The sequence below is a fragment of the Erigeron canadensis genome, chromosome 1, assembly GCF_010389155.1.
Source record: "Erigeron canadensis isolate Cc75 chromosome 1, C_canadensis_v1, whole genome shotgun sequence".
Classification (NCBI taxonomy): Eukaryota; Viridiplantae; Streptophyta; class Magnoliopsida; order Asterales; family Asteraceae; genus Erigeron; species Erigeron canadensis.
The window spans coordinates 59,974,278-59,990,006 of record NC_057761.1 but is presented as its reverse complement, the minus strand read 5'-3'; the positions used below and the strand labels follow the sequence as shown (position 1 = coordinate 59,990,006).

The following is a 15,729-nucleotide window of genomic DNA, read 5'->3' as shown; positions in this document are numbered from 1 at the left end:
TTGAAATAGGAAGAGACTCAACAGAAATCAATAAAATTAAGCTGGAATTAGTTCCAGAAGAAAATGACGAGAAAAAAAATACCTTGTCAGAATTGAAACTGAAACGGAGTCATGTCATTTTTTTGGGGAAATGACACGACTGATAAAAATTACATAATAAATAAATAAAAAATAATGTCATGTCATTAAAAAATGCCACGTAATTAAAAAATGTCTACGTCATCATGTACACGTGTCAAATGTTACTATTTTCGTGAATAAATGAAAGTTTATTTCTAAAAAGTAAAACTTTTAAAGGTCACTGCTATTTTCGTGAATGGAAGGTATTTTCTATTTTCTGCGGTTACCCTTTTTTAAATTTGTTTTGGTTGTTTGTTTGTTATTTTATTTATTATTATTATTATTATTTTGATAATGAGGCAATACATCCGTATTAGTATTCTTCTTTTAGGTCACATAAACCCTTTCTCCCGGGTTTTTCTTCTATCTTTTCCGCAGTCCGACCACCATGTACGGACAACAACCACGCTTCAACCGTCGTGGCGGCGGCCCTGGCCGTGGCCAACCGACCCAACAACAACCACCCCCTGTAAACCCTAACTACTTTTTAAACAATAACAACTATTACATTCAACCGCCAAATTTCGATTTACCAATGGTAAGCCCCAACTTTTTACCCCAAAACTATAATTTACCAATCGTAAACCCTAATTTTAACCCTCCCAGACTATTCAGTCCAAGTAGCCAATCATCATCCAGTAATAATAATAATAATAGAGGAATGATTGATAAAGCCGTTGCGAAAGCTCGCCGTGAGCTACTCGCAGCCGGAGATAACGTGTCGGCGTTGAAGGTATCGCAGGCTGCACTTGTAATACTTGAAGCTGATTCATGGGATTCATTAGGTGTTAAGATGCAAAACGTGCCTTCTTTATTCCGCCTTATGCTTATAGAAGGAAAGGTATAATTTATTAATTTTTTCTAGGTGAAGTTTGTTTGTCAATCTGATTGCTTTGAAATGCCTCCTGACTTTGAAGTTTACATGGATTGTGAACTTATTATCTAAATCAAATTCCTAGACCACGGAGTTTGTGTTATGAGCGTCTGCATATATTTATTAACTTTGTGTTCACGGTATGTGCTTTCTCATGGTGAGTTATTATGTGGAATTTGATTTTCCTGTTTTTTTCCCCCTCAATCAGATCAATGCATTTATTAATTGCTTTGTCGGGGTCTGGAAGATTACCACCTTATCTGATTTGGAGACGGCAATCTGCAAGAATGAGGGAGTTCAAAAGTTTGAAGAACTAGAGTTGGGACCTCTCATCAGGCATCCTCTTATAAATCATTATTTTTGTGTGAGTTCTGATTCATCTGGAGTATTCAAAATATCTGGACAAGAGATACTTAATCATCTTGTTGAGTTTATGGACACTCATAAAGGTAAAGAAGTTAAGGCTGATGAATTGTTGGATTTCATTGCCAAAAAGCATTCAGTTGATAGCAAGGAAAAACTTCATGTACGTATCCAAAGTTTGGGGTATGTTTTCACAAGTTCTACTCTCCCACACATTCCTACAATAAGATCATACAATACTATTTTTTCGACATGAATCCGCTATGTGAAAAAATAGAATTCATCTCAATTGGCTTAGTAATTTATCGTTATATATTATCTGTTTGTAGTCCTTTTCATAAAGTTCATTGTAGTTAAACTAATTTCTCAAATGCTTTGTAGGCTCCATTTGCTTACAAGTAACCTAATGAACTTTTTTTTAGGTTGCATATTTCTTTTATTCGGCAAGCAAGACCATTGGAAAATGCCATATTAAAGAGAAGTCTCTTGAGTTCTAGTAAATCGAAAAGAAAACGTCCTCTTTTTACGTCACAGAAAAAACAACTGGATGAAAATTTTAGTGCCATAACTGAACGTGTCAAGTCATTTTCTTCCGGACATGGCCAACATTTACGTTTTCATTCACCAAGTTCAGAAGAAGAAGATGATGATATGGAAAGTGATGACAATGAGGATGAAGCTTGTTTGACTAGTCAAAGCAAAAACTCATCTCAAAGCTTGAAAAGTTCTGATCGAGTTAGTAGTTGTCCATATCCATCTGCAGCTGAGGAGAAGACACGACTTGGAATATCAAGTGAAAAGGAAGAGAGCCCTTCATTTGATCGGACAAATTGCAATGGTGGTGTTAATAGAACAAATAAAAAGAGAAAATCAGATGCAATAGAATCTTCATCTTCTGCCCGCAACAAATCTTCTAAAAGAGGTGGTGTTCGAAAGGATTCTGCGGGTAAAGAAATCAGAAGTAACTTTAGTCATGAAGATATAGCTGATATGTCAATAAACAAAGATTCAATGATGACATTCATTACGTTGTGGAAGGATGCATGCAAAAGGAAGAATGCATCTGAGGTTTGTGTTTTTTCTTCTTCTTTGTCATTACCCCCCTTCTCTGAAGACATTGCTGTCTTTTGCATTAGTCGAAGTCTTTTCATACGCTACTGAGATTTAATTACATCTGCTTTATCACTTAACAATTTTGTTTGCATTTTTCATTATAATTGTAGTTGCTATTATATAGGGATAGCATAGCATAGACTTGCCAAGTAATTTATCATTTTTGTGTATACGTTCTTTTATGGTCGTATGTTGTAACTCCATATGTAGTGTGTGTAAGCATCTGAGCTTAGATGTATATTTCTTCTTGTAGTATACTGGATGCTATTTATTTGACACACTTGTCTTTGGTAGGTCATCAGTCAGATGTTCACGTTCTACAAAGCCCCTGGTGGATCAAAGTTGCAAAACAGAGTGGTTAAACGAATTTATGAGTCTTACCCCCTAATTGGATTAACAAATGTGGCGGTTAGTCAGTCATCATGTATCATCAGAATTCATGTTGTATCTTAAGTTTAATTTCTTTCTTGTTCCCTGTGATTTAAGATGATTTTACCTTATGAGAAACAACAATGCGATTACAAATGGGTTAATTTAGTCTTATATTAACAATGTTGTTTGAGAGTTATCTTTTGCCAATTAAATTAAATAATACAATGTTTATCTTTTCAGGTCCAATCCATTAAACATGGAATGTGGGATAGCATGTATGACACTTTCCAAACCTTTGAGCAGCAAGAAGCACCACTCACAGCTTCAGAGGTTCATACAGGGAATGTAGGCATAGATATAAAACAAACTGATAGTCCGCTTGTCAGTAAGCATGTTTCAAAACAACAGTGTGGTAAGTGATTTCGTTCGACTCATGCTTGATTGTAACTGAACATTTTTATCTGCTAATAGTGTTTTAAGTTGAGTAACCAATTCAACTATTTTATGCTATATAATTAGAAATGGGGTTAGTCCAAAGATCAGATATAATAGTTTTAGGCTTAAGTGCTTTATGTTAACTTTGTATAATGATATCGGCATGACCATGGCTCTTTCTCTTTAGTAGTCTCTATAGCCAATTAACATGTCTTGCTTTTAATATGATGTTCCTATTTTTATTCTCACATTTTATTTAATTTTTGTTCATTCCTGCTCTCTATGCAGAAGTCAGTGTTGAAGATATCTTGTATAAAGTTTCTGTATTTCTCAATGATAATCATGATCCTCAAAGTGATTCCATATCCTCTCTTGGGAAAAATGCTGCCTTTCTTCGAATTCTTTACAAGTGTGAGGTATGGCTTACTCAGCAGTTTGCCGTCGAAAATTTCGAGTCCTTTGGACATGGTGATTATATTAATTTCATAGAAAGAAACGTTAATGCATTACCTTCCTCATTCCAAAAGTATTTCGTAGCGGATGGGACCCATGATAAGCCTACTTTAAATGCTTGCATGTCACACAAGCTATTAGACGTGCTTGTAGCACAAGCCTCACATAACTTATCAGAAAATGAAAACTTAAGCAGTCATGATGTTATAGATCTGCTTACAAAGCAATTCCCGTTAATACCTTTCAGTTTAGATATAGAAGGTTCAGCAAAATCCTTAGATGACGTTGTGACGGCCAATAAAAGCCATCCGGTTTCTAGTAATGTACAGTTTTCAGCTGCTCTATTATCACCTCATACCATGAATAGTTCCTCAGATTCACATGTTTCGTCTAAAGAGGCAATTGAAGTTTTGCTTAGGGCTCCAATGTTGACAGATCTAATTACATGGACGCATTGGGATGTTTTATTTTTTCCCTCCCTTGGCCCTCTTACTGTGTGGTTATTAGACGAGACAAATGTCAAAGAGCTGCTTTGTTTGGTGACTAAGAGCGGGAATGTGATACGTATTGATCATACAGCCACCGTGGATTCATTTTTAGAAGCTTTCATACAGGGGTCTTCTTTCAAGACAGCAGTGAATCTGATCTCTCTTTTTGCACTGTATGGTGGTGAAAAAAATGTTCCCTTGTCTCTTCTAAAGTGCCATGCTGAAAAAGCTATCAAAGTCATAACCCAAAATTATATGCACAATGGGGTGAAAGATCCATCCAAAAACAAAAGTGAAGTCGAAAATGGGATATCAATTGCATCAAAATTTATTATTGATTGTCTGGCTTATCTACCTGTAGAATTTCGTTGCTTTGCCACTGATGTTTTGCTCTCAGGGTTTCGCTCGATTGTAAAAGATGGTCCTTTGGTCATTTTGAGTCATTGCAGAAACTCAGAACAACATCTAATGCTTCATCAATTGGGATTGTCTTTTGGTATAATGGAGTGGATCAACGATTACAATACATATTCTTTTTCTGAATTCTGCATGTCATCTCAATCTGAGCAAGAAAAGGTTTTGTCATCCAGTTATTCATGTGTAGAAGGGAAAGGGATATTATCCACCAAGGATGAGGTGTCACAGGAGGAATGTAAAGTAATCAATCTTATTGGCAGAAGAATGCATTTAAAACAAGATTCATCTACAGTTAGCAATGAGCAGGAATCCACCAAGGTTATTGAGTCTATTAGGCGAGAAGAGTTTGGGTTGGATCCAGATACCTCAGATAAGGAGGATACTATATTAAAGAAGCAACATGCTCGCTTAGGCAGAGCATTACATTGTCTCTCTCAAGAGTTGTATTCCCAGGACTCTCATTTTCTACTTGAACTTGTAAGTTTATCTTTTCAAATGTAATTATGGTTTTCTGTGGTGGCTCTAATTTCCTTTCTGTGTTTACATGACATCTATTTGTATACAAAACCTTTGTTTTGGAAGACAAACTTCAGAAATGGCATTTTCGAACAGGTTAATATGGGCTGTGCTGTCTCATAAACGGGTCAAATGGTTAGCCATTTGCTGAAGCCGCAGCATGGGCAAACAGGTTGAATGGGTCATGCGGTTTAAAAGTTGCTCAAAGTCTACTTTAGTGCTTATAACCTCATGAGTCATTTTTTTATACAAATGGACAAACAAGAATCTGTGACTCGGCTTGTTTCAACTTGTATTAGAAAGAACCTGCGAACCTGATATCAATTCCCATTACTCAACTTGTCTGACTTGCACATCTTACCATCTGCCTGAAGTTTTAGCTGTGTTTTTGCTATGTAACTTTCTTGCTTTCTCTTATATTTTAGGTTCAAAATGCCGATGACAACATGTACCCATGTGAGGTGGAGCCAACTCTGACCTTCATCCTTCAAGAAGCAGGTGTCATAGTACTTAATAATGAGCATGGATTTTCTGTTGAAAATATCAGAGCACTTTGTGATGTTGGCAATTCAACAAAGAAGGAACCCAGTGCTGGATATATCGGTAAAAAGGGCATCGGTTTCAAATCAGTATTTCGGGTACGGTAGACTAATTCTTAACTACTTGACATATATGCCCCATTGTCCAGTTCATGTTATTTAATTGAAGGAGTTCTTTTGTCAGCTGTCTGTCATATGTTTTATATATTTGCCCAATGTAAGTTGCATTCCTAAGTACATGATTGGATTTAGTGCGTATTTACATTTATAGATTATAGGTTTAATCAAGTGTTGCATGTGGACATTGTCCCAATAAAAGCTACCTTTTAGTCAATAAAGGCTAAGAGTCACATGCCACATTATGTATTGTAGTTCTGATTACCTCATGCAGTTGTCATCTATATGTGAGACAAGACAAATAGTGTTCTCAAATCTGTCGCTAGACGAGTAATATAAATCTATTGTAAAAGATCCAGGGCACGTTTGTAGGATCCTCATATTGGGTGCTTTAGGGTGCAGTTTCTATGGAGTGTAGTGGGGTTCATTCCATGCAAAACTGATTATATTCTTGACTTGTTCACTTAAAAAGAATACATAGGTTGGGGTGCACGTAGTAGGCATGTTTTATTTTATTTTTTTAATTTGGGAGAAAAATGAAAATTAGTAAATTACTCATTCCTAAATTGGAAAAAAGGCTAACTTAGAATTTAATTTACTTGGTTGGAAAGGAGAAAATGAAATGACTCAAGAAGTTATTTTCTTGGATAGTCTGGCCAAGTGTGAATAGTAACATCAAAATCATTATACTGGATACTGGATAGGTTTCAGTATTAATGTATTTTATGAATCATGAACATCTCACGTTAAATGGTTTGGTTTCATATTTGTATATGTACTCACTCGCACATACGAGCGCACACACACAAACATAAACATATAGGTGATGGCCTGAGGTTGACATGTTCTTAAAGTGCTGAGGCTGAGATATATATATATATATATATATATATAGGGGTGGGTTATTTTAGGACCACCCCTTATTTTAGGACCAAATAGGACCACATCATAATCATCATCACCGACGACTACCACCACCACCACCATGATCATCTCCGACCAAAAACATGGTCCTCCGGCTCCGGTGACCACCGCCGTCACCGGAAAATCATGTTTCAGTTAACTTACACATGTATATAACTTACACATGTGTAAGTTAACTTAAAAATGATTTTCCGGTGGTCCCGTCGCCGGAAAATCATGGTGGTTGTTGGAGATGATCATGGTGGTGGTCGGAGATGATCATGGTGGTGAGTAAGTTACAAAAAACACATGTCCTAATTGGTCCTAAAATAAGGAGTGGTCCTAAAATAACTTTCACCTATATATATATATTAAATTTTGTCTCATCAAAATTTTGTTATATTTACTTCTAGGTTACTGATGCTCCGGAAATTCATTCTAATGGGTTTCATATCAAGTTTGACACAAGCGATGGTCAAATTGGATTTGTTTTGCCAACAATTGTTAAACCTTGTGATATAGATTTGTTCAGCAAGCTGGTTTCTACTGAAAACGATCGAATGGATGAGCAACATTGGAATACATGCATCGTGCTTCCTTTCAAATCAAAGAAAAATGAAGCCTTTTCAGTGGAGACCCTCATTTCCATGTTTTCTGACCTCCATCCATCCTTGTTGCTATTCCTTCACCGTCTTGAATGTATTAAATTTAGAAATCTTCTTAACGATTCACTCATTGTCATGCGGAAGGAAGTGGTTGGAAATGGTATTGTAAACGTTTCCCTTGGGAACCAGAAAATGACGTGGTTTGTCAAATCATCTAAATTACAAGCCTCTCATATCCGTCATGATGTCAAATCAACTGAAATCTCAATGGCGCTTATGTTGGAGGATTTGAATGATGGAAACTATATTCCGAAGCTTGACCATCAACCTGTTTTTGCTTTTCTTCCTTTACGGAACTATGGTCTGAAATTTATCATCCAAGCTGATTTTATTCTTCCTTCATCAAGGGAGGAAGTTGATGGAGATAGTCCATGGAACCAATGGTTGCTATCCGAGTTTCCAAATTTGTTTGTTAGTGCTCAGTTGCCATTCTGTAATCTTCCTTGTTTTAAAGATAATCCGGCAAAGGGGGTTTCAGTGTTCATGAGTTTTGTTCCTCTTCTAGGGGAAGTGCATGGGTTTTTTTCCTGCCTTCCACGTATGATTATCTCTAAGTTACGTACATCAAACTGTCTGCTTCTAGAAGGGGACATGAGTGAGTGGGTGCCTCCATGTAAAGTACTATGTAACTGGACAGAACAAACTCGTTCTTTGTTACCTGATAGTTTGATTATGGAGCATCTTGGTGTTGGCTACTTGAATAAAGATACAGTTCTAACTGATTCTTTGGCTCGGGCATTAGGCATTGACGAGTTTGGACCCAAAATTCTTATTCAAATCATGAAGTCTTTATGTCGTGCTGGTTCTCTAAAATCAATGGGACTCAGTTGGCTATCTTCTTGGCTAAATGTTTTGTATTTGCTGTCTGGTAATGGAACTCAGTGTGATGTCATAGCTGCCGTTCGTCAGTTACCGATTATTCCTCTTCTGGATGGTAGTTATGCGTCGATTAATGATGGTGCAATTTGGTTGCATACCGATCGAGAGCACGGTCTTGAAGCTTTCAGGAACTTGTATCCAAAGCTCCGAGTTGTTAATCCTACAATCTATAATGATTCTTCTGCTGAAAACATAATCCAAGTGCTATATAAAGTTGGGATACAACGGTTATCTGCGCATGAAGTTCTAAAAGTGCACATCTTACCAGCAATTTCTGATGAAAAAGTGATGGCAGGAAGTGCTGAGTTGATGACTGAATACCTCACATTTATAATGTTTCACCTAGAGTTGTCTTGTCCAGAGTGTCTTGTGGATAAGGAACTCATACTGTCACACTTACGTAAAAATGCTTTTATATCCACAAATCACGGGTTTAAACGGCTTGTTGATGTGCCAATCCATTTCAGTAAAGAATTTGGGAATCCAATTGACATGAGCAAGTTGGTTGAGGGCACTGACATGAAATGGTTCGAGATCAGTACCAGTTATCTGAAGCACCCAGTCTACAAATCCTCACCTGATGGAACTTCAAAATGGAGAAAATTCTTGCAAGATTTAGGAGTCACCGACTTTGTTCAAATAGTTAAGGTTGAAAAGCGAGTTGATGACATATCTCATACAGCTATTAAGAATATGATGTTAGATGATAATTGTCTATCTTCAGGATCTATTGTCAAAGATTATGATTCCCAAGAGTTAATACAATTGCTGTCACATATTTCTTCAAAGGTTGATCGGGGAAAGGGTAAATACCTGCTAGAGGTACTTGATACACTATGGGATGACTGTTTTAGTGATAAGGTTACAGGTTTCTGCGGCAGCAATGGACTATACAAGCCTTTCAAAGCCTCTGTTATAAGAACTCTTCATGGTGTTTGCTGGTTGGCTTCTGATATAGATGATCAACTCCACTTTCCTAAAGATCTGTTCTATAATTGTGAAACAGTGCGTGCAGTTCTCGGCGATAGTGCACCGTATGCTATTCCAGAGGTTAGTTTACTTTCTTTTCTCTTGCCTACTTTTTGTTGGAAAATGTGATTGGCGCTGGTCATATTGACTTTTTGGTGCTGGGAAAAACGTAATTGGATGAAGCTTTTATTCTTGACTGACAACCTGCTGTTATTACTTTCTTGTCTTGGTTGCTATATAGGTTAAGAATGTCAAGTTATTAAATGATCTTGGTTTGAAGAATATGGTCACCCTTGATGATGCTTTGTCAGTTCTACAAGTTTGGCAAAGATCAGAAAAACCTTTTAGAGCCAGGTATTGCTCACCTTATAATGTTAATTGATCTTTGTTGGCCGTCAAAAAGAAAAAAAAAAGAGCCAGGTATTGCTTTTTTGCTCATTTTGGGGTATCTGTTGTGTGTGAATAGGATTGGGAATATCATTCTTACTTTAGAAGAGAGATTTACTACTTGAACGTGGTGTTAGGCTACTCATTGCGCTTTAAGTATATACTTTTGTTGTGAATAGAGTTCAAACGAATATGATGGTTTTGTTAAAGTCTGTCTGAAAATGTAGTTAATTTTGTAGGGCTTGAACTCAATCTGTTTTTATAAGCTCATTAAGTTGTGTTCTAATAAGCTAGATAAAATCCTTGAAGCTATGCATTTTTAGATAAACCAATTTCAAAGGTTCAGCTATCTTATTTGGAATTTGGATATTTTGATTTTGGTATTATTATGGCCCCTTTTTTTTTATTAGTTTGTGATATGTATCAAGCCCGAAAACAGCAATATATTATGAACACAACAATATATTGATAATCTGGATAGGCTCCAGTAGCCCGATTTTGGATTAACGCCCCAGCGGCCCTATTTCCTAAGAACAATGATAATATAATTCTCCATCCTTGAAACGGTGACCTAATGGCCTTATTTAACCAAGCTGACAACTTACCTTAACTTGGTGCACAAGATACTAAATTAATAATAATAATAACTAATAATAATAATAATATGCGCCCTCTTGTCTGGCCCAACCCAATGGGCCTCTTGATTCGTATCAGTTTGTTGCTCTTTTTTCTGACATTTTTTTTGTTGGTATAAATTTCGTTTACCAGCATATCTCAAATGTCCAAGTTTTACACATATCTGTGGAATGAGATGAGCATCTCAAAGCAGAAGATAATGGATAGTTTACATTCCGAGGCTTTTATATTTGTTCCTTACTCGTTTGCTTCCATGCATGAAGTTGTATCTGGTTCGTTCTTATCTCCGGCTGAAGTTTATTGGCATGATTCTACGGGTTCGATGGAACAAATAAAGACCATCTATCCTCAGTTTGATCGACATATGACTCATCGCCAGTTCAGCAAGATGTTATGTAGTATATACCCTGGCCTCCATTATTTCTTTGTGAATGAGTTCGGAGTAGCAGAAAATCCTCCTCTGCTGGACTACCTTAAGTCTCTTCTTCAATTATCAACTGGGAGTTTGCCATCACAGGCAGCTAAAACAGTGAGTTCACTCATATAGGCGTCTTTGTTGATGCATATAGTATAAATGTCAAAATGGGCAGGTGGGTGAAGTGTTGAACGGGTTGGGTGAAGTTGTGTATTTTTTCTATAGCTGATCAAGTTGTGATTTTCTCTCTGAACATCATAAATGGTAATTATGATTAAGAAGTTATTGTATAGATGAAGATCCGATTACGTTGAAATAAAAGGTCAAAAGTCTAAGAAAATAAAGCATACTTGGGGTGACTTTTCAATTGTTTCACTCGTTCCCACTTTCCATTTTAGCCAATATTTTGAGTTTCATCTGTTAATTCTGTCAGCACAACACTATGACCTAAATGGATCAGCTTTAATATACATGTTGTAGTGTCTATACTTATTTGTTTACACGTGTTAGGTTTTTCAAGTGTTTCAAAAGTGGAGTGATGGGTTAGACTCCGGTATTCTGAGTTCTGATGATATTGCCTATATGAAGAAGAGTATGGAGGAAAAGGAAATGAGAATCATTCCAACTGTGCAAGATAGATGGGTTTCTTTGCATAAATCTTTTGGTCTCATATGTTGGTGTAATGATGAGCAATTAAGAAAGGAATTTAAAAACTTGAGCAATGTTGATTTTATATACTTGGGGGAGCTTAGTGCTGAAGAAAAACAGATACTTCAGGCAAATGTTTCTGTTTTATTTCGAAAGCTGGGAATCTCTCCTCTTTCTGAGGTACTCTCTCTCTCTCACACACACACCCACCCACCCACAAACACAATTCACACCCCTTCAAACACTTTTCACAAGTTTTGTGTTTCATTATGCATATAAGAGTGATAATCTTCGTGTAACTGTCCGTCTTTTTTCAGGTTGTTACTCGTGAAGCAATATATTATGGCCCGACAGATAGTAGTTTCAAAACTTCATTGGTAAGTTGGGCTCTTCCATATGCTCAGCGCTACCTTTATAGTATCCATCCAAATGAATATTCTGAATTCAAGTTGTCTGGACTCAAGAACCTGGATACTTTGAAAATTGTTGTGGTGGAGAAGTTATTTTACAAGAATGTCATCAAAAGGTTTGGTATTGAATCAAACAAGCGATGTGAGTGCAGTTGTCTTCTTCATGACAATACCTTGTACGCAACCCGTGAATCTGATACCCACACACTTTTTATGGAGCTTTCTCGATTACTAGTCGTTGGAGTTCCGGAATTACACTTGGCAAATTTTCTTCACATGATTACAACCATGGCCGAATCAGGTTCCACAGAGGAACAAATGGAGTTCTTCATAACAAATAGCCAAAAGCTATTGAAGCTTCCAATTCAGGAATCACCGTGGTCCGTTTCCATGTCGTCACCAGTAGAGGATAAGGATATGCCAACCACAAGCTCTGCTTTTTCATTGGATGATTTACATCCTCCAAAATCTACTGGTAAAAATATTGGGAACAACTCAAGTTGGCCTCCTGTCAATTGGAAAACTGCACCAGGGTTTGAATATGCATCAAAAACAAAAGCATTTGGTCCTGCTCAAACAAGGCGTGATGTTACAGGAGGATCAATTGAGAGTGATGGTGACTGGATCATTACAGAATATGCAAACTCAACTAATCCTGCAGTGATCTTAGAAGAAGAAGATGGTTTACAAGTCAAATCAGATATTGAAATTTATAAAGATTCCTCTGATGATATTGGGACTCAAGGTCAATCCGATTGTGGAAAAGATATGGTTTTTTCAGATATAAATGTTGGATATTCTGCAATGACCAGACATGACCGGCCAAATGCGAGCTCTTCCAGTTTAATTCAGAGAGATCAACTAACTTGGGGCATGGTAACCCCACAACAGGTCATAACTGGGAGAACGGGAGAGCTTATGGCTTTCAAATACTTCTCTGCGAAACTTAGTGAGAAAACTGTGAGATGGGTCAATGAGGTGAAAGAATCCGGATTGCCATATGATATTGTTGCTGAAGGCAAGGATAATAGCAAGGAATACATAGAAGTAAAGGCAACCTCAAACGCAAGGAAAGATTGGTTTGTTATAACTGTAAGAGAGTGGCAGTTTGCAGTTGAAAAAGGAGAATCTTATAGCATTGCGCGTGTTATAATATCAGATGGAAAATCGGGTCAGGTCACTACGTATCGAAATCCGGCTAATCTATGCCAGTCGGGGCACCTTCAGCTGGCTATTCTGTCATCAAAGCAATAAAATATGCACAATCAGTAGATACTCTTACAAGTGCCCCGTTTTTGTTTTTTTTGTATGACAGTTTTTCTATGGATGCAAAGGGATAGCACAACGTGGTCCTTCAATAATAGTGGAAACGATACTGAAATACTTGATGGAGACTGCACAAAATGGCGGTGCTGCCAAACAGTGTCATGCGCTCATGAAAAATTAGCCTCGTGAAGCTGCATATAGTTGTACATGTATTCACAGAATCAAAGATGTTATTAAATTTTAGGCTTACAAACTTAAGCAATAGGAGAAGTCAATCTTTGGACAGACTAGCATTTATTGTACAACATTTTTATTTTATGAATTTATGAAGTACCAATTCGTGGTCATCAGAAGTACTTCGGTCAACCTGTAACGGTGTAACCTACAAGTTGGCTTACAAAGGATTACTTGCTTAAAGTTTAATTATTTACTTTTCAATTATCTTATGTAACTTGTTACTTTTGCATATTGCATTGTTTGAAACACGTTTTACTTTACGTGAATCGTTCCACAATTACCTTTGTTCTTTCTTTGTCTAGGTGATTTACTTCTTAACTAGTTTTATACCTCGGACGTTGCCTCGGGAAACATATCGATGCGTAAAATCTACAACATATACAAGACCATACTGAATCCTCTTAGTCAGAATCTTACTTATGCACTTGTAAGCACATTACAACATGCAATGGGTCTAAAATCAGAAACTTTACAAGGTATGGCAATTTTGGGGATTAAAGCAGTAAGTGTGCATTCATTTCAACCAACAATTTACCATTTATGAAGAATTCCTTCACTATAAAGCAAACATCTACACCAATCTCACTCCATGCTTTTTTAAAGAAACCGGAAGTGAACCCATCAAGTCCTGCTGCTTTATTGCTATCAATTTCAAAAATGGCCTCCTTAATTTCTCCATCAGTAACATTCCTAACCATTTCATTAGCATCCTCACTGCTATATACATTTTTAAAGATACCTTCCATTAAAGGCTTTACATTGACTGCTTTTCCAAAAAAATTCTCAAAATGCTTTACAAATTGTACAGCCACTTCTTCTCCTTCATATCTCTTCCCCACTTCATCACAAATAGTCTCCACTTTGCTTTTATTTCTTCTTGCCTTCAGAATAATGTGAAATAACTTCAGCTCATCTCATCATTAGCCACTGAATTTTAACTCTTTGTTGCAATAACTTCAGCTCATCATTAGCAGCAACCATATATTCATTCAGAGTATTAACTGCTTCTTTTTTCAGCTGCTCATTATGTGGATTTTTATCACATGCTTCCTGATCCATCCTTAACTTCTCCTTTAACATGGCCATTTTCTCAAAAATATTCACATTCTGCCAACTTAATCTATTTAGGGGTTTCTTAAGCTTTTTCAGATTCTGTACAAGTCTATACATACAGAAACCTTTGCCATTTCTAACCAGGGCTATGATCAGATATGAGGAAAGGTAAAAATCTCCCATGAGCTTTAGGATACCTATTTATCAGCTCTTCATTCACCAAAATTCTATCAAGTTTCTTTAGGACACTGCATTTGTTGCTCTTTAAAGATTTTGTCCAAGTATAAAACATCTCACTGCTCCCAATATCATCAATTTCTAACCTATTCATAGCTTCTCTAAACTCACTCATATCAGTGGTGATATTGGATCCCCCAATAGAATGCTCATTTACACTAAGAGTGACATTAAAATCACTCTTATATGGTGATTTTTGGCTTCTTAAACTTTGGTCACCAAAAAAAAAAAATGGTGGCCAAAGTTTAAGAAGCCAAAAATCTACTATTGTTAAGATGGTCCTTAAATATAATATATATATATATATTATATATATATATATAATAAGAAAGTTAATTTGAGTACACATGGGAAAAAAAAGTACAAAAGTACACTCCATAGCCGTTGGATCAAAGCTTTGGACGGATGAAATCAAGCCTTCTTCCTTCTTATCGGGCCAATAGCTTGCTTGTTCTCTGGCGAGACTGTCGCCGCCAACCACCACCTCCTTCTCAGGCGAGACAACCACCACCAACCACCATCATCTTCGACCACCCTAACCACGACGCCGACAGCAAAGGTTTCGCTCGTACTGTAGCAAACCGTCACCATCTCCTGGATCGCCACCCATCAAATCCGTACGATTCCATTTGCGTTCATTGATAACCAATTTAGAACAGATGAGGGCCAATAGCCCGTACCGTATCCACCTGAAAACGAACTTGATTCTCGCTGAAAAGTTGTCGGAGATGTCGCCGGAGGTGGTGGCGGTGGTTGTTCGCCGGAGAAGAAGGAAGAAGGAGAAGGTGTGACGGTCGCCGAAGAAGTAGGAAGAATGTTGTACTTTTTTGTCCCTTGTACTCAAAATAACCCACCATATATATATATATATATACACTAATAATTGGAACTGTGTTTTTTACATATTATCTTTACCTTTACTCATATATTAAACAAATTGTCCCATCCTCAAAAAAGCTAGAGATGTTCCTCTTTAATGGTTTAAACTTCTCCATTTTGAAATTAAGGTTTCTCTTTTATATATATATTTAAAGATTATATATATTGGAGATGGAAGGAGAAAGATAAAGGATTATTGTAATTATAAAAACGGATAATAAGAAGACGAAAAATAAAATGATTATAATATGTGTTTGGTTATAAACTTCAAAATGGAAAAGTCTGGACCATTGAATAAAGCTCAACCTTTACTTAAAGTCATTAGATCAAAATAATGA

At 36.7% G+C, this 15,729-nt stretch overlaps 1 protein-coding gene across 1 annotated transcript; it reads left to right on the top strand.

The window, feature by feature from the left end:
* The first annotated feature begins 461 nt into the window (after positions 1-461).
* On the top strand, positions 462-13,424 carry LOC122599774 (protein NO VEIN-like). Its single transcript, XM_043772345.1, has 12 exons — positions 462-961; positions 1,203-1,540; positions 1,780-2,425; positions 2,765-2,878; positions 3,083-3,254; positions 3,566-5,112; positions 5,577-5,789; positions 7,124-9,304; positions 9,465-9,577; positions 10,379-10,775; positions 11,172-11,489; positions 11,627-13,424. The coding sequence occupies exons 1-12, from the start codon at positions 509-511 to the stop codon at positions 12,971-12,973; spliced, it is 7,839 nt and encodes a 2,612-aa protein (XP_043628280.1). The 5' UTR covers positions 462-508; the 3' UTR covers positions 12,974-13,424.
* The last annotated feature ends 2,305 nt before the right edge of the window (positions 13,425-15,729 follow it).

What these genes read in the sequence shown, in the direction of transcription:
- LOC122599774 (XM_043772345.1), top strand. Translation starts at nt 509, where the DNA reads ATGTACGGACAACAACCACGCTTCAACCGTCGTGGCGGCGGCCCTGGC. An exon ending in GTACGTATCCAAAGTTTGGG is followed by an intron (nt 1,541 to 1,779) that starts GTATGTTTTCAC and finishes ACTTTTTTTTAG; the next exon opens with GTTGCATATTTCTTTTATTC. An exon ending in TTGGATTAACAAATGTGGCG is followed by an intron (nt 2,879 to 3,082) that starts GTTAGTCAGTCA and finishes TTATCTTTTCAG; the next exon opens with GTCCAATCCATTAAACATGG.